A 24,618-nucleotide genomic window follows, 5' to 3' on the forward strand; every position below is an offset into this window, starting at 1 on the left:
CCCCAAATCTAGACACGTGTTTTCCACTTGTGAAAAACTATCGATTTGCACAGTGTTTGGGTTGGAAATTCCTGCCCATATCAACTTCCTTTTCTCTCGTAAGTTCTCGCGCTTTTACAAACGCGCCACACTCGCGTTTTAGGTGTAGGGATTCCAACAGTTGCATACCTAACTTTTTAAAGGTGCTGCTTTTAGCCCTCCCCCAAATCTACACACTTGTTTGATGTGCTTGGGTTGGACATTTTTTGTGCTTGATGTGCTTGTGTTGGAGATTCCGGACCATATCAACTTTATTTTATCTCGTAAGTTCTCGCGCCTTTAGAGATGGCCCTCACTCGAGTTTTAAGTGCAGGGATCCCAACCAATCCTTACCAAACGTTTTAAAGATGCTACTTTTAGCCTTGCCCCAAATCTACACACGTGTATTTCACTTGTGGAAGTCTCTCGGTTTGTACAGTGCTTAGGTTGGACATTCCTGCCCATATCAACTTTCTTTTCTCTCGGAAGTTCTCGCACGTTTAGAGATACGCCACACTTGCGTTTTAGGTTCGGCAATTCCAAGCAATGCTTAGCTAACTTTTTAAAGATGCTACTTTTAGCCCTGCCGCAAATCAACACATGTTTTTTTCACTTTTGGAAAACAATCGATTTGCACAGTGTTTGGGTTGGAGATTCCCGCCAATATCAACTTTCTTTTCTCTCATAAGTTCTCGCGCGTTTAGAGATACGCCACATCCGCACATTAGGTTCACGAATCCCAACCAATGCTTACCTAACTTTTTAAAGATGCTACTTTTAGCCCTCCCCGAAATCTACACACGTTTATTTTACTTGTGGAATTCTATCGATTTGGACATCGCTTGGGTGAGAGATTCTTGCCACTATCAACTTTCTTTTCTTTCGCAAGTTCTCGCGCGTTTAGAGATGCGCCACACTTGTGTTTTAGCTGCAGGGATCCAAACCAATGCTTGCCTAACTTTTTTAAGATGCTGCTTTTAGCCCTCCCCCAAATCTACACACGTGTATTTCGCTTGTGGAAGTATATCGATTTGGACAGTGCTTGGGTAAGAGATTCTCGCCACTATCAACTTTCTTTTGTCTCGTAAGTTCTCGCACGCTTAGAGATGCGCCACACTCGCGATTTAGGTGCAGGAATCCCAACCAGTGCTTACCTAACTTTTTAAAGATGCTACTTTTAGCACTTCCCCAAATCTACACACGTGTATTTTACTTGTTGAAGTCTTTCGATTTGGACAGTGCTTGCGTAAGAGATTCTCGCCCATAACAACTTTCTTTGCTCTTGTAAATTCTTCCGCGTTTAGAGATACGCCACACTCGCGTTTTAGGTGCGAGAATCCCAATTAATGCTTATTTTAGTTTTTAAAGATGCTACATTTAGTCCTCCCCCAAATCTACACACCTTTATTTTACTCGTGGAAGTCTATCGATTTGGACAGTGCTTGAGTGAGAAAGTTTCTCTCGTAAGTTCTCGTGCCTTTAAAGACGCGTCACACTCGCGTTTTGAATGCAGGGATCCCAACCAATGCTTACCTAAGTTTTTAAAGGTGCTACTTTTAGCCCTCCCCCAAATCTATACACGTGTTTGATATGCTTGCGTTGGATATTCTTTGTGCTTGATTTTCTTTGGTTGGATATTAGTGGGTTGCAGATTCCCGCCCATATCAACTTTCTTTTCTCTTGTATGTTCTCGCGCGTTTAGAGATGGGCCACACTCGAGTTCTAGGTGCAGGGATCCAAACCAATGCTTACCTAAATTTACAAAGATGCTACTTTTAGCCTTGCCCCAAATCTACACACGTGTATTTCACTTGTGGAAGTCTATCGATTTCGACAGTGCTTGAGTTGGACATTCTCGCCCATATCAACTTTCGTTTCTCTCGTATGTCCTCGCGCGTTTAGAGATGCGCCACACTCGCGTTTTAAGTGCGGGAATCCCAACCGATGCTTATCTAACTTTTTCAAGATGCTACTTTCCGCCTTGCCCCAAATCTCATACGTGTTTTTCACTAGTGGATGTCTATCGATTTGAAGAGTGCTTGGGTGTGCCATTCTTGCCTATATCAAGTTTGTTTTCTCTCGTAAGTTCTCGCGCGTTTAGAGATGCGCCACACTCGCTTTTAAGGTTCAAGAATCACAACCAATGCTTACCTAACTTTTTAAAGATGCTACTTTTAGCCCTCCCTAAAATCTAGACACGTTTATTTTACTTGTGGAAGTCTATCGATTTGGACAGTGTTTGGGTGAAAGAATCTCGCACATATCATCTTTCTTTTCTCTCGTAAGTTTTCGTGCGTTTAGAGAAGCGCCACACTCGCGTTTTAAGTGCAGGGTCTTAAACAGTGCTTACCTAACTTTTTAAAGTTGCTGGGTTTAGGCCTGCCCCAAATCTACACAAGTGTATTTCACTTGTTGAAGTCTTTCGATTTGCACACTGCTTGGGTTGGACATTTTAGCCCATATCAACTTTGTTTTTTCCTGTAAGTTCTCGCGCGTTTAGAGTTACGACACACTCGCGTTCAGGTAAAGGTATCCCATCCAATGCTTACCAAACCTTTTAAAGATGCTACTTTTAGTCTTGCCCCAAATCTACTCACGTGTTTTTCACTTGTGAAAACTATCGATTTGCACAGTGTTTGGGATGGAGATTCCTGCCCGTATTAACTTCGTTTTCTCTCGTAAGTTTTTGCGCGTTTCGAGCTTCGCCACACTCACGTTTTAGGTGCACGCATCCCAACCAATGCTTACCTAACATTTTAAAGAGGCTACTTTTAGCCCTGCCCCAAATCTACACACTTTTATTTCACTTGTGAAAGTCTATCGATTTGGACAGCGGTTGCTTGGGTGAGAGATTCTTGCCACTATCAACTTTCTTTCCTCTCGTAAGTTCTCGCGCGTTTAGAGATGGCACACGCTCGCGTTTTAGGTGCAGGGATCCCAACCAATGCTTACCTAACTTTTTAAAGGTGCTGATTTTAGGCCTGCCCCAAATCTACACACTTGTATTTCACTTGTGAAAGTCTTTCGATTTGAACAGTGCTTGGGTGAGAGATCCTTGCGCATATTAATTTTCTTTCCTCTTGCAAGTTCTCGCGCGTTTAGACATGCGCCACACTTGCGCTTTACGTGCGGGAATCCCAACCAATGCTTACCTAGCTTTTTAAAAATGGTACTTTTAGCCCTGCCCCAAATCTACACACGTGTGTTTCACTTGTTGAAAACTATCGATTTGCACAGTTTTTGGGTTGGAGATTCCCGCCCATGCCAGCTTTCTTTTCTCTTGTAAGTTCTCCTGCGTTTAGATGTAAGACGGTCAAAACGGTCGACGTAGTTACGACAGATACGAATGTACGATTTAAGAGTTTATTGACAAAAATAGCTGAGACAATATCAAAATAAACGGGAACGAGTAACACAAGGGTTATTGAGAATATAGCATTCGAACTAAACTAGTGCTTGACTTGAGAACTTGAGTATAGCTCAGAATAAACCAACTGAATCAACTGAATTTGCTGAACAAATGGTTGCCAATTTATAACAGATTTGAGGAAGTGTAGGAATAACTCTAAACCAAATAAGGCTAGGGAGTGTATTTGTTGCCCACGAATACAGGATTTAGCTAAGGGAACTAGGAGGTAACTTCTCCTACACAACGGGATTTAGCTAAGAGAAGTGTGTGGGAATGAATCACCAACACATACCAAAATAAGGTGTGTAAGGAAACCAAAATAATGTAGGAAAATAACCCAAATAGTAAGAAGAAAAATAATAACACAGCACTAATAAAAAAGTTTGAAAATTAGGACTGAAAATGAACTAAAGTGACCTTGTCACATAGAGATGCGCCACAATCGAGTTTTACGTGCGGGGATCCAAACCAATGCTTACCTAACTTTTTAAAGGTGCTGCTTTTAGCCCTCTTTCAAATCTGCATACGTGTATTTCACTTGTTAAAGTCTTTCGATTTGGACAGTGCTTGGGTGAGAGATCCTTGCCCATATCAACTTTCTTTTCTCTTTTAAGTTCTCGCGCTTTTAGAGAAGCGGCACACTTGAATTTTTGGTGCGGGAATCCCAACCAATGCTTACCTAACTTTGTAAAGGTGCTACTTTTTGCCCTCCCCCACATCTACACACCTGTATTTCACTTGTGGAAGTCTTTCGATTTGAACAGTGCTTGGGTGAGAGATTCTTGTCCATATCTACTTTCTTTTTTCTGGTAAGTTCTCCCGCGTTTAGAGATGCGCCACACTTGCGTTTTACGTGCGGGAATCCCAACCAATGCTTATCTAACTTTTTAAAGGTGCTACTTTTTATCTACACACGTGTTTTTCACTTGCGAAAAACTATCGATTTGGACAGTGTTTGGGTTGGAGATTCCCGCCCGTATCAGCTTTCTTTTGTCTCGTAGGTCCTCCCGATTTTAGAGATGCGCCACACTCGCGTTTTAGGAGCGGCATCCCAACCAATGCTTACCTAACGTTTTAAAGGTGCTACTTTTAGCCCTCCATTAAATCTACACACCTTTATTTCACTTGTGGAAGTCTTTCGATTTGAACAGTACTTGGGTGCTGCTTTTAGCCCTCTTGCAAATCTGTACACGTGTATTTTACTTGTTAAAGTCTTTCGATTTGGACAGTGCTTGGGTGAGAGATCCTTGCCCATATCAACTTTCTTCTCTCTTGTTAGTTCGCGCGCGTTTAGAGATGCGCCACACTTGCAATTTAGGTGCGGGAATCCCAACCAATGCTTACCTAACTTTTCAAAGGTGCTACTTTTAGCCCTCCATTAAATCTACACACCTGTATTTCACTTTTTAAAGTCTCTCGATGTGGACAGTGCTTGGGTGAGAGATTCTTGCCCATATCAACTTTCTTTTCCATTGTAAGTTCTCCCGCGTTTAGACATGCGCCACATTCGCGTTCTAGGTGCAGGGATCGCAACCAATGCTTACTTAATTTTTTATAGGTGCTGCTTTTAACCCTCCCCCAAATCTACACACGTGTATTTCACTTTTAAAGTCTCTCGATTTGGACAGTGCTTGGGTGAGAGATCCTTGTCCATGTCAACTTTCTTTTCTCTTGCAAGTTCTCGCGCGTTTAGAGATTCGCCACACTTGCGTTTTACGTGCGGGAATCCCAACCAATGCTTACCTAAGTTTTTAAAGGTTTTGTTTTAGCCCTCTTGCAAATCTACACACGTGTATTTCACTTGTTAAGGTCTTTCGATTTGGAGAGTGCTTTGGTGAGAGATTCTTGCTCATATCAAGTGTTTTGTTTTCCATCGTAAGTTCTCGCGCGGTTAGAGATGCGCCACACTCGCGTTTTAGGTGCTGGAATTTTAATTAATGCTTACCTATCTATTTAAAGATGCTACTTTTAGCGCTACCCCAAATCTACGCACGTGTATTTTATTTGTTGAAGTCTTTCGATTTTAAGAGTGCTTGGGTGAGAGATTCTCGCCCGTATCAACTTTTTTTCTCTCGGAAGTTCTCGCGCGTTTAGAGATGCGCCACACTCGCGTTTTTTGTCCGGAAATCCCAATCAATTCTTATCTAACTTTTTAGAAGGTGCTACTCTTAGCCCTGCCCCAAATCTACATACGTGTTTTTCACTTGTGGAAAACTATCGATTTGCACAGTGTTTGGGTTGGAAATTCCCGCCCATATCAGCTTTTTTTTCTCTCGTAAGTTGTTGCGCGTTTAGAGATGCGCCACACTCGCGTTTTAGGTGCGGGGATCCCAAACAATGCTTACGTAACTTTTTAAAGGTGCTGCTTTTAGCCCTCTTGCAAATCTACACACGTGCATTTCACTTGTTGAAGTCTTTCGATTTGGACAGTGCTTGACTGAGAGATCCCTGCCCATATCAACTTTGTTTTCTCTTGTAAGTTCTCGCGCGTTTAGAGATGGCACACGCTTGCGTTTTAGGTGCAGAGATCCCAACCAATGCTTACCTAACTTTTTAAAGATGCTGCTTTTAACCCTCCCCCAAATCTACACACGTGTATTTCACTTTTTAAAGTCTCTCGATGTGGACAGTGCTTGGGTGAGAGATCCTTGCCCATATCGACTTTCTTTTCCCTTGGAAGTTCTCGCGCGTTTAGGAATTCACCACACTTGCGTATTACGTGCGGGAATCCCAATCAATGCTTACCTAACTTTTTAAAGGTGCTACTTTTAGCCCTGCCCCAAATCTACACACGTGTGTTTCACTTGTGGAAAATTATCGATTTGCACAGTGTTTGGGTTGGAGCTTCCCGCCCATACCAGCTTTCTTTTCTCTCGTAAGTTCTCCCGCGTTTAGAGACGCGTCACACTCGCGTTTTAGGTGCGGGGATCCCAACCAATGCTTACCTAACTTTTTTAAGGTGCTTCTTTTAGCCCTCTTGGAAATCTACACACGTGCATTTCACTTTTTAAAGTCTTTTGATTTGGACAGTGCTATGGTGAGAGATCCTTGCCCATATCAACTTTTTTTTCCCTCGTAAGTTCTCGCGCGTTTAGAGATGCGCCACACTCGCGCTTTAGGTGCGGGGATTTTAATTAATGCTAACCTATATTTTTAAAGATGCTACTCTTAGCGCTACCCTAAATCTACGCACGTGTATTTTATTTGTTGACTCTCTCGATTTGGACAGTGTTTGGGTGAGAGATTCTCTCCTATATCATTTTTTTTCTCTCTTGTAAGTTGTCGCGCGTTTAGAGATGCGCCACACTCGCGTTTTAGGTGCGGGGATCCCAACCAGTGCTTACCTAACTTTTTAAAGGTGCTGCTCTCAGCCTTCTTGAAAATCTACACACGTGTATTTGACTTATAGAAAACTATCTATTTGTACAGTGTTTGGGTTGGAGATTCCCGCCCATATCAACTTTGTTTTCTCTCGTAAGTTCTCGCGCGTTTAGAGATGCGCGACACTTGCGTTTTAGGTGCAGGGATCCCAACCAATGCTTACCTAACTCTTTAAAGGTGCTACTTTTAGCCCTGCCCCAAATCTACACACGTGTTTTTTTACTTGTGGAAAACTATTGATTTGCAGTGTTTGAGTTGGAGATTCCCTCCCAGATCAACTTTCTTTTCTTTCGTAAGTTCTTGCGCGTTTAGAGATGCGCCACAGTCTCGTTTTAGGTTCCCAACCACTGCTTACGTAACTTTTTGAAGATGCTGGTTTTAGCCCTCCCCCAAATCTACACACGTTTATTTTACTTGTGGAAGTGTATCGATTTGGACAGTGCTTGTGTGAGAGATTCGCGCCCATATTAACTTTCCCATCTGCAAATCTTTGTAGGTCTCGTTTGACGGGAGTGGCTTGTTCTTCAATATGAATGCAGTTCTCGTCAAGTTCAGCGATTTTTTTTCTCTTGTGTTGCGCTTTTTGTTTGTGCAATTCAATCGCTGATTTCACTTGTAACTTGCGTTCAGTTGCAGCTACTTCCAAAAGCATCTTGGCATGACCTTCGTGATCTGTTAAAGCACAGGCGTTGCAAATGGCAACTTCACAGTCCCAGCAAAAGAACTTCAACTCTTCTTTTTTATGGTGTTTCTGCTGGCAAAAAGCTGGTCGTTTTAACACTTCCTCGATGTCTTGATCTTGAAATTCTTTAAGCGCCAACACACGGTGTTCTTTGTTAACTGGAATTATGTTGTGCCCGGTGATACAGTCGTCACACCAGAATGCACAACACTGGAAACAGTACAAACTCTGTACGCTACTTTTGTCGCAATTTCCACATTTCACTTCGGTGGAATTACACTCTTTGATTGCCAACGCATCTAGCAAACTGTTGATGCGAAAGTTGGTCGGGAAGTCCTTCAGGTTTCCACTGCCAGGGACTCTACTCTCTCCTCTACATTCTGGGCAAGCTATGACATCATGACGTCCACTCGTTCGTAGAATACCTTCCAAGCAGTGAAGACAAACACTGTGTAAACATGGCAGCTGTTTTGGATCAGTGAGTGTGGTCATGCACACAGAGCAGGATACTTCTTCATGAAGATTGTCTAGCAAGGTTTTTATATCCATGTTTAAAGGCAGAAACAGAAAATGGGTTTGGAGATGAAAACAACAACCTCCAACAATGGAGCCCTGTGACATAAAAATACCGTCTTTATCAGACCGTTAATATTGGCCAATCACGAAAGATAAGACAAGCTGCACGATCTCTAGGAATTGTTTCTATTGGCCACCGTGACTTCCACGAATCTTGATCTCAAAAGTGTGACGGATTGCGAAACTTTGATGCAAGAGCCTCTCTGTCTTTCTCTTCGTCAAGAGACAATCATGCGTGTAAATCTCAAAGCAAACAAACAACAAGCATGACTGGTACATTTTGCAAAGCAGTATTTTTTGAAGCAAAATATTTGAAAACCAGTCCTCTCCAATTTATTTTATATCACCTCTTAAGAACACCCAGAATATGTTACTGTGATTTTAGCCAGCTAAGAGAAGGGCGACAAGATATATCCCCAGGGGTCGGGGCTTGGGCTTCAATGTAACAATATTTCCGGGAAACGTGCGACCTCAAACACAGCTATCCCTGAAAGACGAGCTCAATTTAATTCGCGATAGTTTCAACAGGGAAGGAAACAATGGAGAAACGGTAAGCACTATTTTTCCGCTCTTGTATTCATTTGTGCTCACGAGCAGCTTTTCAGCTTTTGCTGCAGGTCAAATAGAAATTATGATAATGATCAACTGATGAAGATTGGCATCGTCCGTGGTTCGTTACACATGGCAGCTCACCCGTCGAGATTCTTTTGATGATTAAATTCATAGCTTTAAACATTGTCAATACCAAGGTTGATGCAAGACTTTTGAGGAAAATGTGAATGGCAATCAAACCGAAGGTAATGTTGGGAATGATCACTGAGATCAACTTGGTTGCGACTAGCATTGACTTTAACGCAGATCAGTTTGGATGTTCGCCTTGTTGATGACGTATTATTGTTGATTTCCGAGAAAAGTACCGTGCTTGAAAGCGAAATCATTGTTTTAATTCTGAACAATATCTAGATTATTTAAATGAGCTCAATCAATCAGTCAGTTCCAGGTTGAATTTTAATGAGACTGCAGTGTTTTGCTGAATTTGAAATCCAGCCAAATTCACTCAATTGATGCCACTTTTACAATCAGAGGCTATTTCAAAATTGTGTGCATTAGTTTGTGTTTAAAGTGGTTTCTAGTATTTACTCTCTTATAGGAACGAGCACTTTAATTTCCTTTGGGCACAATAGGCTTTTGATTGAAATTTCGTCGTGGCTTTGTCTTCAAATGTCATACCTAGAGCTCTCAGGTCAGTGATGTTTTGAGTATCACTCACGCCGGCTAGTTTAAACACGAATCCATTGACCCAAGGATATCAAAACTGATTGATTTAATTCAATTCAGTTCATTTCTATAGCTTATGTCACCCACGGTCATAAAATAACACGTACTGAAACAAAACTCAAGAAAGTGCTGAAAGAAACGTAATATATACGAATACAAACCTTGCTTGCGTGACTAACAAGTTTTCTTTCTGTGGTCCAGAATTGAAATCATACATTCTGTAGTCATTTTGAATACTTGGGTTCTCAAGTGACCACTTGTTTTAAATTTAACGCGTATCTAAGTATGCGCCGGAGAATTTTTTAAACTTTGCAACAGGTTTAATTGCTAGCCTTTCAATATTCTACTAAAACGAAGAACGTTTGTTAAAGGCTTATCTCCTAAATCTTAACGTGTCTATATATCACCGATTGTTTTGAAATCACGTTATCATAAATTTCCAAGTTTGTCATTTGCACTCAGCCATCTCAACCTTCCCCAGTGTTAACATGATCCTTCCTTTATTCTACTCTAAATCGGTAATTAAACTAATGTCTGAAGGCTTTTCTTAGAATTGAACGCATAGCTGCATACCACCACTGTATCATATCATAACGAATTGAACTCGCGCGAATCAGTCACGAACTGAGTGGGTCTGGCTTCACAGTCGCTTCTGGAGCACGCACAACAGGCGACCAGTAAAACCAGCCTAATATTTCTCTTGCAGGACGATCATCGTAATTGTTGCTCTGTTGGTGCTGATTGTGATTGCGTTGGCTGTAGTTCTTCCCATCTATTTTTTTGTGATAAAAAATCCGATCAATCATCTGACAATTCATCATCTGAAGATCCATCATCTGGTGGACCCTACAGAAAAGAGGCCGTCGCCACGGATACACCGCAATGCTCCCAAATCGGCAAGGACATTCTCAACGCCAACGGCTCGGCCGTGGATGCCGCCATCGCCGCCATGTTCTGCTTGGGGGTTATAAGCATGCATTCGTCCGGGATAGGAGGAGGTGGAGTAATGCTGGTGTACAACAGAAGCCTCCAGGAAGCCAGTGTCATCGACTTCAGAGAAACCGCTCCAGCACTAGCAAAAAGGGACATGTTTAAGGGCAACGAGGCGAAAGCCCAAAAAGGTATTCTTTTCCGCTTTGCACTCGGTGAAGACCTTTAATTGAAATATCAAGCAAATAATATAACGAGGTTCAGAAAAAGGCGGGAGAATGGCCGAACGGAAGAATGTTGCGGGTGCTGGATTTGACTGATTCAATATCCCGGATTCAACTCCCCAATTCTGATGACGTAACAAGCTCTTCTGCAGCGGTCACACGACAGCCCTGGGTTGAACTTGTCGGTAACACTATGGTGACTAGTCAATTAACCCGCCTTGCTCCTGCTGGGATTCTGTAGGCTGTAGCAAATTTACAAGCTATTCGTTTGTTAATTTTTCATGTCCGCAATTGGAACTGCATTCTATTGATGCCCTTGTAGCACTGATTCGGACACTTTAATTAAGTTTGTAATATCTCACACGTTTGAAGAAATAGGTTTGGGTTGTCCGGACTAAAGATGACCATTTAATTTTTTAAAACCTCGACTGATTTAAGCAAATACTACAAAGAGCACCTTAATATCTCCTTAGGTGGTCTGTCCATTGCCGTGCCTGGCGAGGTACGCGGTCAATACGAAGCTTGGGAAAAATACGGCTGGTTGCCATGGAAACAACTCGTTCAACCTGCCATCGATTTGGCCAGAAATGGATTTGAAATAACAGAAGCTGTGGAAGACGCTCTGAAAACGACTAAAGGAATCGAACAGGACATCAGAAATGATCCAGGATTGAGGTCAGTTCATTCATAGTCATGTAGTGACGTAACCTTTTTTTTTTAGTTCCGTCACGTATCGACTCAGTTCAGAGGAAATTGTTCTTTCCTGCAAAGTGCAAAGTTGGTATCAATGAAACGCCTCTCTATCGCATGTCAAAAATAACGCACATGCACGTGACAAATCTAAACATACTCTTAGTAAATGTCACGAGAGGGTCACGTGTGTGAAGATTCTTTGTCTTACTTAATTCTCTCGAGCTTGGGCCTGACAAAGGCATAATTTTGTGTTGTTATTTTAATATTATTTCAGCGAACTGCTTCTGGATAAAAACAAAAAGCTTCGTAAAAAAGGAGACAAAATCAAGAACGAAAAGTATGCAAAGACCCTGGAACAAGTGCAAAACGATCCCGAATCGTTTTACAGTGGACTGCTGGCCAATAATATCACGGAAGACATAAGAATAGTCAATGGGACCGTGACTCTGGAAGATCTGAGGAAATACAAGTCGATCAGCAGAAAGCCTTATAAGGGTGAACTCTCGGGCATGAATATGTACCTCACCCCACCCCCCACAAGCGGTGCTGTTTTAGCATTAATCTTGAACATTTTAAAAGGTGTGTGCTTAACCTAGTGTTTCCTTAAACGAGGTTAAGAGCCGAGAAAGGATTATTTGCAAACCACTTAAGTTCTTCGATGACAAATACACTCGAACCTCCGGTTTCGACCAGCTCTCGTAAGCGACCAGCTCTCCTCAGCAGCCAGTTTTCCAAGATACCAAAATAAAAATTAATATTCCAAATCAAATCACCATATCTGGAACTTCTGGTATGCGACCACCTCTCGTAAGCGACCACGACAACTTTTAGGCTAAAAGTTTGAAATTTTAACCTCCTGTAAGCGACCACTCGACAGATAATAGAACGGACTTCGGATAATAAGGTGTTGTAACATTATCACATTCCTGGACAGAACAAGAGACGGAAATTTCTCAATGAGAACTGACCGTACTTTTTATTCGAAATTGACTTAAGTCTCTGCAGTTACCATATGCTAATGAGGCAAAATTTTGACCCAGTATGGTCTAAGCTGTCGTAAGCGGCCAGCTAGGCTTGACATTTTGGGTGGTCGCTTACGAGAGGTTCCACTGTATTTGATATTACAGGATACAATCTGACGTCACCATTCAGTAATGACGTGAATTCCTCAGTATTGACGTATCATCGCATCATTGAAGCTTGCAAGTTCAGTTATGCATGGCGAAGTCGGCTTGGAGATCCAGCGTTTGATTCCGAGATAGACAAGGTGAGTTGAAGAGGCAGGAATCAAGAATAGCTCAGTTTTCATAATTAGGCGTGCCATGTCTCAGTAAATGCTCAATTCACACTCAGCGCTCAAGACGCATTCGACGTATGTTCAGAATAAACTCCATATTTATCTCGCATCTCGATCGACACAGATCCCTGCAGTGTACGGTCTTAATGGGCAGATGCGCGTGCGCTAGAAACGTCCAATCAAAGACACTGCACTGATCTACGTAGAGTTGCATGTACACCTTCATGTTCAGGATGGAATCGTTAATCGTTAATTGCAGAAATGGAGAGCGAAAGGTCTATTTATTCAAGCATAATCTCGATTGCTTTGTGTAGCATTGTTGAAAAAACTGAAGAGCGCGGTGCACAATGGCCAACTCCTTCTATGGCACGTGCCTGCAGGGAATCATGGTAGTTGTATTCATCAAAACGAATATCCATTCTAAGACGATAAATACGCTACCATGATTCCATGAAGGCTCATCTCATAAAGGGGAATTGGTCATTGCAAGTTTCAATGACAATTAAGTCTACGTGATACAACCAAGTGAAATGATCGCTCTCGATTTCTATGAGGTAATACGGTAGTAGTTCAACTATTAACTTAAACAAATCTGGAACTCATATTGTCTAATTGTTAATTGTTAATAGCAGGTGATTGCCTATCCAATCAAAATGGCAAGTTCGTGAATAGATATCCATTAGTTTTTTTAGTCCATCAGAGAGTGGAGTTTCTGCAAGAATACTTTCTTAAAGTTTATACCACGTTTCACCACAGGTTGCTAGAAAGATGTTAAACCAAACAACAGGCGACCGTTTACGTCAGAAAATATGGGATAACATGACGCACGACAACGTATCATATTACGCGCAATCATTCTCAGACACTGATTACGGCACAACACACGTGGCTGTTTTGGCGCCAAATGGTGACGCGGTTTCTGTAACAACCACAATCAACAGGAGGTAGGTTTGGAACTTGTTGTTATTTATAACTCAATAATAAATCGAGATTTTCTATTATTTAGCTAGAGTTCAGGAGCCCATCACTAGGAGCGTACAACTCCCATGCTAAGCCTCTGTCACGGCATTTTTACACACCGGTCTATTTTGGGGATTTTTTTCCCGCGAAACAGGTCATTTCCGGTCTACATGAACGCGCATCGGTAAAGACAAAAATGGCGGCCTAAGATGGACATGTTGACAAAGTAAATACGCTAATTATAAATTAAAACCGTGCTTGTGATTGGTCACTGAGGTTCTTGCGGTGGGGTGGAGGGGGTCCAAATTCGCGGTAAATTCAAACTAAAAATAGATCGGTCTGTGAAAACACCGTGACGGGAATATGGGGTAGTTGCAACATCCTAGTGTTGGGCTCCTGCCAGAGGTGCATTACAGTGTTGTTTTGTCTAGTATTCGTAGGAGCAATCAATACCCACTAAATGTATATTTTTTTGCCTTAAACTTAACGTGAGTTCTCGCAAAGTTGCCATAACAGCATGACATCATTACGAACGCCACGTTGCCAAGCAACCTCTCTGATGTCATTCACAGGCTCGTTCATGATTCTGGACAAACCGATTTCCCTGCACAGCCTGTCAGCTGACATTTTGATTAAAAATCAGTTACCACATGACTGACGTACATTCTCACTGTTGTTTCTTGACAGATTTGGATCCAGATATCGATCTAACGTCACAGGAATCATCTACAATGACGAGATGGATGATTTTGACATTCCCGGTCACAACATAGTGGATGGTATTTCTCCATCTCCTTTTAACTTTCCCGAGCCAAACAAGCGACCTTTCTCGTCCATATCTCCTGCCATTTTGACAAACAACGACGGCAGAGTTCAGCTTGTTATCGGCGCCTCTGGCGGGAAAAGGATCACCACCGCCGTGTCACTGGTATGTTTAATGGCATTATGTTTCGAACAAGAGAAAATGAAGGGTACGAGCCGGGTTCATCCGCCATACAGGACTTATTACCAAGTTTATCACTCTCAGGTTATTTTTAGATCAATTCTGATTTTTCAAATCGCAGAAAGGTCCAGGGATAGCTAATCATGTGACGCGAATTTTCTCACGTGGACTGCCCGCGTGAGAAAAACTTGACTTGACTTTACACTTAATTTGACTCTACACTTAATTTCATCCTCCAAGAAAACATTTGCGCAACGCTTGTCGTAACGTTACACGCGGGAGTACTGGGTACCACTCTAAAAATAACTTGCCAGGGATTACCTTTAGAATAAAATTTTAATGGGAAATAACTCTCTTACCTAACCCTAACCCTTCATCCTCTCTTGATTTCAAACCCATAACTCTTACGATACAAGAACAAATACTTTAAAACACAAATGTGATTGGTGTTTTACATTAACCGTGAAATCGTCGTTATGAGACTCGGGCCAATTCATGTTCGTATACCGAGGTCTGTCAGCTTGGACTTAGGTTCTCTGTCTGAATTCAGCGGATAACAGTTTTGTTCACATGCGCAGGTGTTAATGAACAAGTTGTGGTTTGAACAATCCTTATCTGACGCGGTGGACAAGCCTCGACTGCATACTCAACTGGTGCCCGATCAGGATGTATCTTATGAAAAGATACCTTTTGACACTTCTGGCAAATATCGCATGTCACACGAAATATTGAAAGGTTTGGAAAAACGCGGGCACAACGTAACTGGTGTGGAATTCTTTTCCGTGGTGCAGGCAGTATTCCGAGACCCTAAAAAGGGAATATTCGCCAAATCAGACCCGAGGAAACACGGCGCGCCCGCGGGACAATAGAACACTTGTCCCGATGCCGATCTCGAAAGCTCTTGTAGTATGATTACATTCACACTAGTATTGAAGAGTGACGAAAACATTATATTAGCTACAGGAGCCATAATCGGGGACGGAGACCGTAAGTCTCGGGATTCGCGCGCACCTATGATATGGGACAATTTTTCTATTTTTAGAACAAATTGCGCCATCCTGACGTCATATATCCGTGCGGATTCACGCACGTGTCGGGGGCTCTCGCGTGGATGTTGTCACGTTGTGTGATCAAATGGTGAGAGTTGAGAGATTCTTTTGCGTATTTTTCACAGCGATGGCAGGGAATAAGGCAGGGAATACGAACCAGGGCGCTTATATGTAGTTTTATGCTCTGAGCTAACGGAAAAGGTGGGTTTTTCAGGGTCGAAAACAAGACTTCAATCTCGCGCTGGGAATGAATACTAAGATCTGCTCACGCTAGTTGTAAGCTTATGCGTATGTTTTTGCGTTTGTTCTGACTTAAGAATATAGCAAGAAAACTCTCTAGTCTGGTATCGAGTTAATTTGTGAGTTTCTCAGACAATGGTTCATCATAACCAAAACCTGTTTTGACGGTTTCTTATTGTTTCTGCTTGTTTGGTGAGTTTGCAAAAGTTTTTGAAAGGAAAGTCTGACGCGTACAATTAGCTTATTTGCATAGTGCAGCTCGTGCACTTTCAAGTCCGAGTCGGTGTTTGAATTGTCAACAAATCTTGACAAAGATTTCTTTCGTTATCTTTTGTGCTGAGATGCTGTAACAAATTTCACGAACGCAAAAAAGGCTACTAACATCATGTGTGTTTCTTCAACATGAGCATAGTGAAGTTTTACACTGCGAAAATGAAAATAGACAAGGAGTTTTGATAGCTCGATCAACAAACTCGAAATCGTTATTCCAAGTTGATTAAAGAAAGCGTCATCGTAACTTTGCTGATTATTTCTGCTTTATTCGCATATTTCCAGCTTAGCTTTTATATATTCTCAAACATTTATCAATCTTAAACATATTTAAAAACTATAGAGTTATTGTTTGAGTTCGATGTACGCTTTCACACGAAAGAGCGGCGGAAGTACAATTTTGTCATGTTTACTGACTGTATTGAAAACACGCATCGGCGGGCGCTCTCATTCATTGACAACAGAGAATTTACTGGATTTTTACTCGAATAAAACTGAGCAGTATCTAAGGACGTAAAGTTATTGGGCCTTGGATGAAACATTAAGCGTTGCTTAAAATTCAAGCGAAACTCAAACTAGCAATTATTTTGTTTTACTTTTCGGTCGCGATAGACTGACAAATTCCTCGCAAGTGTGTGGCAAGAGGAGCTAGGAAACTATGAAGCCCTGAAGCTCTGCTATATCTAAATATATCCAGCTAGTTTTTTGCTGTGTAATGGAAAAGCTGTTAATCTTCAACATATGTGAAATTTAAAGTGGAGTAATGTACAACTCATGTAAAAGAAGCATCCGTCGGAACACAACTTGGTCAGCGATATATATAAGCTCACAGCGGAACATACCTAAATTCGACACCGTCTTACTTCACTCAAACTGGAGCAGCTTATGACGAAAATACTTAAGCAAAATTCCAACAGACGTGAACGCGTTGAGTTGTGGGCCAAACACATGAAAATTTTCGGGAATTTCGGACGCCATTTCCTCCGCGCGACATCCGCAAAAATCCTCGCAGCATGTACGCGCGTGTGCCGCAGGCGATGGCGCAATTTGTTCTAAAAATAGAATTATTGTCCCATATCATGGGGACAACCCTAATACTAGAAATGGCGCGCGCTTACGGTCTCCGTCCCCGATTATGGCTCCTGATTAGCTAGTAAAATTAGAGTTGCAGCTTTTGATACGCGAAACGTGTACTGAAATTAAGTATCTTGTTTTTTCAAAATCAGGGCCGGTTGTTTGTTACTCTTTCCAACCATAACAAAATGTTTCAATATGGGAAAAATCTTGTGGTTAATGAACGATATTGACGCATGATTCCGTGATTAATGAAAAACATTCATGCTTTGCATTTCTGCACTTATCTTTGTTTTTCATATCGACTCCATTTGATGTAATATGTTCATTTAAGCTCGTTCCCAGTTCCTTTGGGGTGCGTTTTGTCCCCTAGAGGCCTGAAAACGGGATAATGGTTTACTTTTTTCGACGCTGCTTAGCATTGATGAAAAATATGTCTTTACTTAGAAATCAGGATGCACATGTTACAGATAGAATAAACAAATTCTTTTCAGTGATGTTTCCTACAAGTGTTGGTTTGCAGCAAAATTGCAATGTTTGCGAGAAAAAACATGCATAACACATCCTTACATGAAAAAAGAAAAAGAAAGCACCGAGATAAGCAAAAGTCTCGGCTCCCAACTCCCGCGTTTTCCGTCCTGTTGCCGTATCCTGTAAATTAGGAGACTCCACAAATATCCTAGCCACTTAGCTGTGAGGTTCCTAGGCGAAAGCAAGTCTGTTTTTCAGCCCAGGCACGATATTTCGTTTGCTTGTTTGTCCTGAAGTCTCTCAGACGATTAATACAATTCATCAAATAGCATTTTGGGTTCTTGTCTTTGAAACATTCTAACGAATGAATAAATGACAAAACTTAACATTTTTCGTTTTTCCCTTGCTTCCTCCCCTCTTTGAACTCCCGTTTCCCTTATTTCCTCTCCCGTTTGCCGTACCTCTTCCGTATCGTCCTCCCTCCCCCACCCCCCACCCCCCGAAGAAAGTTTCATTTGACTTATCAAGAAGTTTTTTCTCCATTTTAAAAGCGATCTGGGACAGGAAAACTCCAAGTGAATTTTGGCTGCTGTCGTCCCCTGTGAACAATGATTAAGTATCACGACAAAACTATGTGAAAATATTGAAACAATTTATTGACACTTCTCTAGCTAACATTTTCAGTCTTACAAGACAGCTTGTATCTGCCTTTAGCGAGTAAATAGCCACACGCTTTTTAATGTCACATAACATACAGTACTGCTTAGTTACAACAAATTCAGAATTGAAATAATCTTTGTGAAAGATATTTCCGCTAAACTTAGCTCAACCTATCAGTTATACAGTTGAGTCATTTCCGAGACAAGTAATCTAAACTACCTATGGCAGTGATAGATATTGACAACTAATATCACACAATCTACAACTATGTAATTAAGAAAACATAATGGTTTAGAACCCTTGAAATTTAAATTTTAAACAATGTAAGTTTTAAACAATGTAAGTTTTAAACAATGTAATGTAAATGTTACAGTCGAAACGGAAATTAAATATGATAACTATGACGGTACATTTTCAGCTATCTCTATTCTGTGAGATTTTCTTATATGTAACCAGGAGCCATAATCGGGGACGGAGACCGTAAGTCTTGGGATCCGCGCGCACCTATGATATGGGACAATTTTTCTATTTTTAGAACAAATTGCGCCATCCTGACGTCATATATCCGCGCGGATCCACGCACATGTCGGGGGTTCTCGTGTGGATGTTGTCACGTTGCATGATCAAATGGTGAGAGTTGAGAGATTCTCTTGCGTATCTTTCACAGCGATGGCAGGGAATAAGACAGGGACTAAGAACCAGGGCGCTTATATGTAGTTTTATGCTCTGAGCCAACGGAAAAGGTGGGTTTTTCAGGGTCGAAAACAAGACTTCAATCTCGCGCTGGGAATGAATAATAAGATCTGCTCGCGCTAGTTGTAAGCTTACGCGTATGTTTTTGTGTTTGTTCTGACTTAAGAATATAGCAAGAAAACTCTCTAGTCTGGTATCGAGTTAATTTGTGAGTTTCTCGGACAATGGTTAATCATAACCAAAACCTGTTTTGATGGTTTCTTATTGTTTCTGCTTGTTTAGTGAGTTTGCAAAAGTTTTTGAAAGGAAAGTCTGACGCGTACAATTAGCTCATTTGCATAGTGCGGCTCGTGCACTTTCAAGTCCGAGTCGTTGTTTTCAATTGTCAACAAATCTTGACAAAGATTTCTTTCGTTATCTTTTCTGCTGAGATGCTGCAACAAATCTCACGAACGAAAAAAGGCTACTAACATCATGTGTGTTTCTTCAACATAAGCATGGTGAAGTTTTACACTGCGAAAATGGAAATAGACAAGGAGTTTGATAACTCGATCAACAAAATCGAAATGGTTATTCGAAGTTGATGAAAGAAAGCGTCATCGTAACTTTGCTGATTATTTCTGCTTTATTCTCATATTTTCAGCTTAGCTTTTAATATGTCCTCAAACATTTATCAAGCTTAAACATATTTAAAAACTATAGAGTTATTGTTTGAGTTCGATGTACGCTTTCACACGAAAGTGCGGCGGAAGTACAATTTGTCATGTTTACTGACTGTACAAAACACGCATCGGCGGGCGCTCTCATTCATCGACAACAGAGAATTTACTGGATTTTTACACGAATAAAACTGAGCGGTATCTACGGACATAAAGTTATTGGGCCTTAATGAAACATCAAGCGTTGCTTACAATTCAGGCGAAACTAAAACTAGCAATTATTTTGTTTTACATTTCGGTCGCGATAGACTGGCAAATTCCTCGGAAGCGTGTGGCAAGAGGAGCTAGGAAACTGTCGAGCTAGTTTTTTGTTGTGTAATGGAAAAGCTGTTAATCTTTAACATATGTGAAATTTAAAGTGGAGTAATGTACAGCTCATGTAAAAGAAGCATCCGTCAGAACACAACTTGGTCAGCGATATATATCTAAGCTTAAAGCGGAACATACCCAAATTCGACACTGTCTTACTTCACTCAAACTGAAGCAGCTTACGACGAAAATACTTAAGCAAAATTCCAACAGACGTAAACGCGTTGAGTTGTGGGCCAAAAACATAAAAAATATCGGGAATTTCGGACGCCATTTCCCCCGCGCGACATCCGCAAAAATCCTCGCAGCATGTTCGCGCGTGTGCCGCAGGCGATGGCGCAATTTGTTCTAAAAATAGAATTATTGTCCCATATCATGGGGACAACCCCAATACTAGAAATGGCGCGCGCTTACGGTCTCCGTCCCCGATTATGGCTCCTGATGTAACCTGCTACAGACTAGCACCGACAGATAGTGCAAAATCATGTTCTAAACTTCACTCATAGCAATGAGGGAACTGATTCATATTACATCACAAGTGAGTGGAACATATCTATTCAAAAATCTGAATGCGTTGGTTCCAGAAGTCAGTCACAACTATCCTACCATCACTAAGAACCGCTGTAGAGACTGGAGTATCAAACTCTCCTATCCCGCTCCCTTTTGTTCCAAACTTTTTCACAAACTTTCCACTCAATTCAAACACCTGAACTCTGTGATTCTCTGCATCACAGACCATCAAGTGTCCTGCCTTGTTAACAGACAAGAAATAAGGATGCTTGAAATCCCCGTCCCCCTCCCCCTGCTTTCCAAATTGGTAAACAAACTTCCCATCCCTATCGTGCACTTTGATACAGTGTTCACTCCTGTCTGATACTATAAGATGGTTGTCATGTTGCACACAGTGATAGGGAGAGGTAAGAAAACCCTCTCCGCCAATTTTACGTAAAAACTGACCGCTAGGAGAAAAGATCTTCATTAGTTTGTTAGTTGAATCAGCAACAATATAATTTCCGTCACTATCTATGGATAAACCATAAGGATCCTTGAGCTGGTGATCTAGATTTCCCTTTCCACCAAACTGGTTCAGGAACTGACCCTGTTCACTAAAAACTTGGACTCGGTGGTTATCACTGTCCACCACTATAATGTGGCCATTCTTATCAAAAGCTATCCCGGTAGGAAAGTTAAATTCTCCCTGTTTAGCACCCTTTCTACCAAACGATCTTAAGTAAGTTCCATCACTACTAAATACCTGAATTCTGTGGTTACCAAAATCAGTCACCGCAATTTCATTACGTTCATTCACTGCGACTCCCCAAAGGGCTAAAAACATTCCAGAAGCTGAGCCAGGTGGTCTAAACGATAGCACGGGTCTGAAATGTCTGGGTTTGACTTCAACAACAAAAGGGCTGCCATAAACGTGATCTTCATTTACCTTCACTGCCAGGTCACGTTTCCCGGTTTCTTTAGCGAAGTAACTGATCTTGAAGCTGCCGTCTTTGTTATCTTGAACTCGCGCTTTCGTTGTGCAGTCCTGTCCTTGATGATTTTTGATTTCCACTGTTACACAGTCACGCGCTTCATAACATTGTTCTCTATCAGCATTTGTTGTTGTCAAAACAAACTGTGCCTCAAGTCCAACAATAGCTTCACTTGTTCCTTTTCCTTGGGCGCTTGATTGATGCGCGCTAGTTTTGCTGATAAGTGTTTTGAAAGCGCCGATTCCTTCAGTGACGCTTTTCGCCATTAATGAATCGTTTTCTACGAAAATGAATCGACGAAAGCCTTCAAGGTCGCAGTCCACTTGGTCTTCTCCATCGATGACATCTTCCTTAAACATTGTGTTCAATGACTTTTCTAACTGTACAATCTCAGCGCTTGTGCTTCGCTTTAAAAGTGTTTCCGTTTTTTCAATCCCTGTCTCGATAAGCTTTACTTCTTTGTCCACATCGCGCTGTTCAGTTCGGAGACGTTCGTGAGATTCTTTTACTTGTTTGTCCACTTTGTTCGATATCTCCTTCTCCTTCGCTTCGATAACTGCCATCAAATGTTCAGCAAATCTGTGTACCTTTCGTTTGACGGCAGCGGCTTGTTCTTCAATATGAATGCAGTTATCGTCAAGTTCAGCGATTTTGTTTCTCTTCTGTTGCGCTTTTTGTTTTTGCAATTCAATCGCTGATTTCACTTGTAACTTGCGTTCATTAGCAACTACCTCCAAAAGCATCTTGGCATGACCTTCATGATCTGTTAAAGCACAGGCGTTGCAAATGGCAACTTCACAGCCTTTGCAAAAGAACTTCAACTCTTCTTTTTCATGGTGTTTCTGCTGGCAAAATGCTGGTCGTTTTAACACTTCCTCGATGTCTTGATCTTGAAAGTCTTTAAGCGCCAACACTCGGTGTTCTTTGTTAACTCGAATTATGTTGTGCCCGGTTATACAGTCGTCACACCAGAATGCACAACACTGGAAACAGTACAAACTCTGTGCGCTTCTTTTGTCGCAATTTCCACATTTCACCCCCGTGGAATTACACTCTTTGATTGCCAACACATCTAGCAAACTGTTGATGCGAAAGTTGGTCGGCAAGTCCTTCAGGTTTCCACTGCTAGGGACTCTACTCTCTCTTCTACATTCTGGGCATGTAATGGCATCATGGCGGCCACTCGTTCGTAGAATCCCGTTCAAGCAGTGAAGACAAAAACTGTGTAAACATGGCAGCTGTTTTGGATCAGTGAATGTGGTCATGCACACAGAACAGGATACTTCTTCATGAAGATTGTCTAGCAAGGTTTTTATATCCATGATTAAAGGCGGAGAGACAAACTGGGTCTCGAGATGAAAACGCCTCCAACAATGGAGCGTTGTGATATAAAAATAGCGTATTCATCAGACTGTTAATATTGACCAATCACGAGAGGTTTGACTTTCTGTTATGTCTGACTTCTTAGAATTGTTTACAGTTTGATTGCAAAGATTTCTAAGAATCCTCAAAATAGCGTGACCTATGAAGACGATTGCGAAACTGGGAGGTGTGCTTTTGGGACGCCAGCGATTGCAAAATAGCAAGGTTGGGAAATGTCAACACTCGTGTAATATCAACTCTGGGAATGGATTTCTAGCTATTCCCACATGACATATTGTGTATTCAAGGATGAAGTTAATAAGTTACATGGTAACATTCACTCAAAGAGAGTCCAGTTTTGGGAAAAGCGATAACGATCTGGTGAAATCTAATTGCGATGGTAATCAATAGATTGCTAATCTGTTGGCTAAATCAATCTCCCAAATAAATCATCGCAATTCAACTTTTCTTGTTCATCATCGACTAAACATCACTACAAGTTTGAGCAAAAATTGTCACAGTTTATTAACATTTCTCTACACCTAAATTAAAGCGTGAATCCCATTTAGGCACTGAAGTGAACAGTCACACGCATTATGTAATGTTACAAAACATATACTATATTACTGCTTTTTAACACAAATTGAGAATTAAGACGTTCTTTGGAAGGGATATGTCCACCAAACGTTGTTCAACCTACAAGTCATACTGCTGTGTGGTTTCTGAGACCAGTAATCTAAACTATCTATAACAATGATCAATAACACACAATTTACTTGTTTCATGTTTCAGTCCATGAGCGAGCAACTCAAGCAAATTGGAAGACAGGATATTAAGATTAAACATGCTCTATTTATTTCAACATCTTAAAAGAGTTTAATCCTGAAACTGTTATTACAAAGGCAGATCATTCTATAGCCATGGCTTTCACACTCAGCTTTCACAATTCATTGTTTTCCTAAACCTGGTTCCCAGGGCTTTTCCGTTAGGTTCAAACAATCTTTAAGGAGAAAGTCTTGGGAACGAGGTTGTGTTTCCCTGACTTTTTTTTCAAATTGTCAATTTTTCCTGAGCCAAAATAAAACTCCATGACATTTCTCTGACCTTGAAGAAGTTTTTATCCATGCAGACCATTTCCTAACTTGTCGCAATCATAATAACTGAGAAACTGGCCGAGTGAGAAAGTTTGATTGGATTTACTGAAATGTTTACTGAAATGAATGACGGGCCAATTTCTTGTCCAAAGCACTAGTCGCTTCTCCTGCTACGAAACCTAACCAGCCTTAAGAACCCGGTGAGAGCCCAATGTTCGGGTACAACCTTTGGCTTACTACCTTTCTGACGCAAGGTCCGCACTTAAAGCGATGGCTACATAACATAGTGCTGCAAAAAAGACACTAAAGGCAACTACTTATATATACAAAAAATTGCCAACTAGTAGGCGGTTTTCCCCTAGTACAAGGAAAAACTAAACTGAGATAAATAAGTCTCTACTCCCTACTCCCGCCCCTTTCCGTCCTGCTCCGAGACTTAAAACATATCCTAGCCATTTAGCTGCGCAATTCTTAGGCGGAAGTAAGTCTTTTTTTTTCAGCCCAAGCACGAATTTTTGGTTGCTTGGTTGCTCAGAAGTCTCAGAAACGATAAATCCAACTTCCGCACATTTTGGTTTCTTGTTCAATGTCAATAACTCGTTTGTCATTTCTTCTTCGCTTCCCGCCCTCTTGAAACTCCTGCATTTCGCTATTTCCTCGCCCACTTGTTGTTCCCTTTCCGTCTTCACATCTCAGTATCCTAAACTATAGCGAATGATGGAAGGACAGCAAAAGGAGAGAAAGTGGGAGTTTGGCTGTTGTCTGTGGCCTGTCTCTCTTCCTTGCAAACCATCCATTTAAC

The 24,618-nt window shown here is 41.4% G+C and overlaps 3 protein-coding genes across 3 annotated transcripts; 1 reads left to right on the plus strand and 2 right to left on the minus strand.

The window, feature by feature from the left end:
• Positions 1-6,847: 6,847 nt before the first annotated feature.
• LOC145464139 (E3 ubiquitin-protein ligase TRIM56-like) lies at positions 6,848-8,111 on the minus strand. Its single transcript, XM_081447954.1, has one exon. The coding sequence runs from the start codon at positions 8,109-8,111 to the stop codon at positions 7,083-7,085; it is 1,029 nt and encodes a 342-aa protein (XP_081304080.1). The 3' UTR covers positions 6,848-7,082.
• Positions 8,112-8,815: 704 nt separating this feature from the next.
• LOC145464128 (glutathione hydrolase 1 proenzyme-like) lies at positions 8,816-15,321 on the plus strand. The gene is made up of 8 exons (XM_081447942.1): positions 8,816-8,863; positions 10,051-10,465; positions 10,972-11,173; positions 11,466-11,770; positions 12,319-12,458; positions 13,245-13,432; positions 14,136-14,376; positions 14,970-15,321. Exons 1-8 carry the CDS (start codon positions 8,846-8,848, stop codon positions 15,258-15,260), a joined length of 1,800 nt encoding a protein of 599 aa, XP_081304068.1. The 5' UTR covers positions 8,816-8,845; the 3' UTR covers positions 15,261-15,321.
• Positions 15,322-18,892: 3,571 nt separating this feature from the next.
• LOC145464110 (E3 ubiquitin-protein ligase TRIM71-like) lies at positions 18,893-22,727 on the minus strand. The gene has a single exon (XM_081447925.1). The coding sequence runs from the start codon at positions 22,680-22,682 to the stop codon at positions 20,430-20,432; it is 2,253 nt and encodes a 750-aa protein (XP_081304051.1). The 5' UTR covers positions 22,683-22,727; the 3' UTR covers positions 18,893-20,429.
• Positions 22,728-24,618: the final 1,891 nt, after the last annotated feature.

Source organism: Orbicella franksi, chromosome 12 (assembly GCF_964199315.1).
Source record: "Orbicella franksi chromosome 12, jaOrbFran1.1, whole genome shotgun sequence".
NCBI classification, from domain to species: domain Eukaryota; kingdom Metazoa; phylum Cnidaria; class Anthozoa; order Scleractinia; family Merulinidae; genus Orbicella; species Orbicella franksi.

Bases quoted from the DNA above. Each gene is read 5' to 3' on its own strand.
- LOC145464139 (XM_081447954.1), bottom strand. From the start codon at position 8,111: ATGTCACAGGGCTCCATTGTTGGAGGTTGTTGTTTTCATCTCCAAACC.
- LOC145464128 (XM_081447942.1), top strand. The intron at 10,466-10,971 runs GTATTCTTTTCC...ATATCTCCTTAG, and splicing joins CGAGGCGAAAGCCCAAAAAG to GTGGTCTGTCCATTGCCGTG. The intron at 11,771-12,318 runs GTGTGTGCTTAA...TTGATATTACAG, and splicing joins AATCTTGAACATTTTAAAAG to GATACAATCTGACGTCACCA.
- LOC145464110 (XM_081447925.1), bottom strand. From the start codon at position 22,682: ATGGATATAAAAACCTTGCTAGACAATCTTCATGAAGAAGTATCCTGT.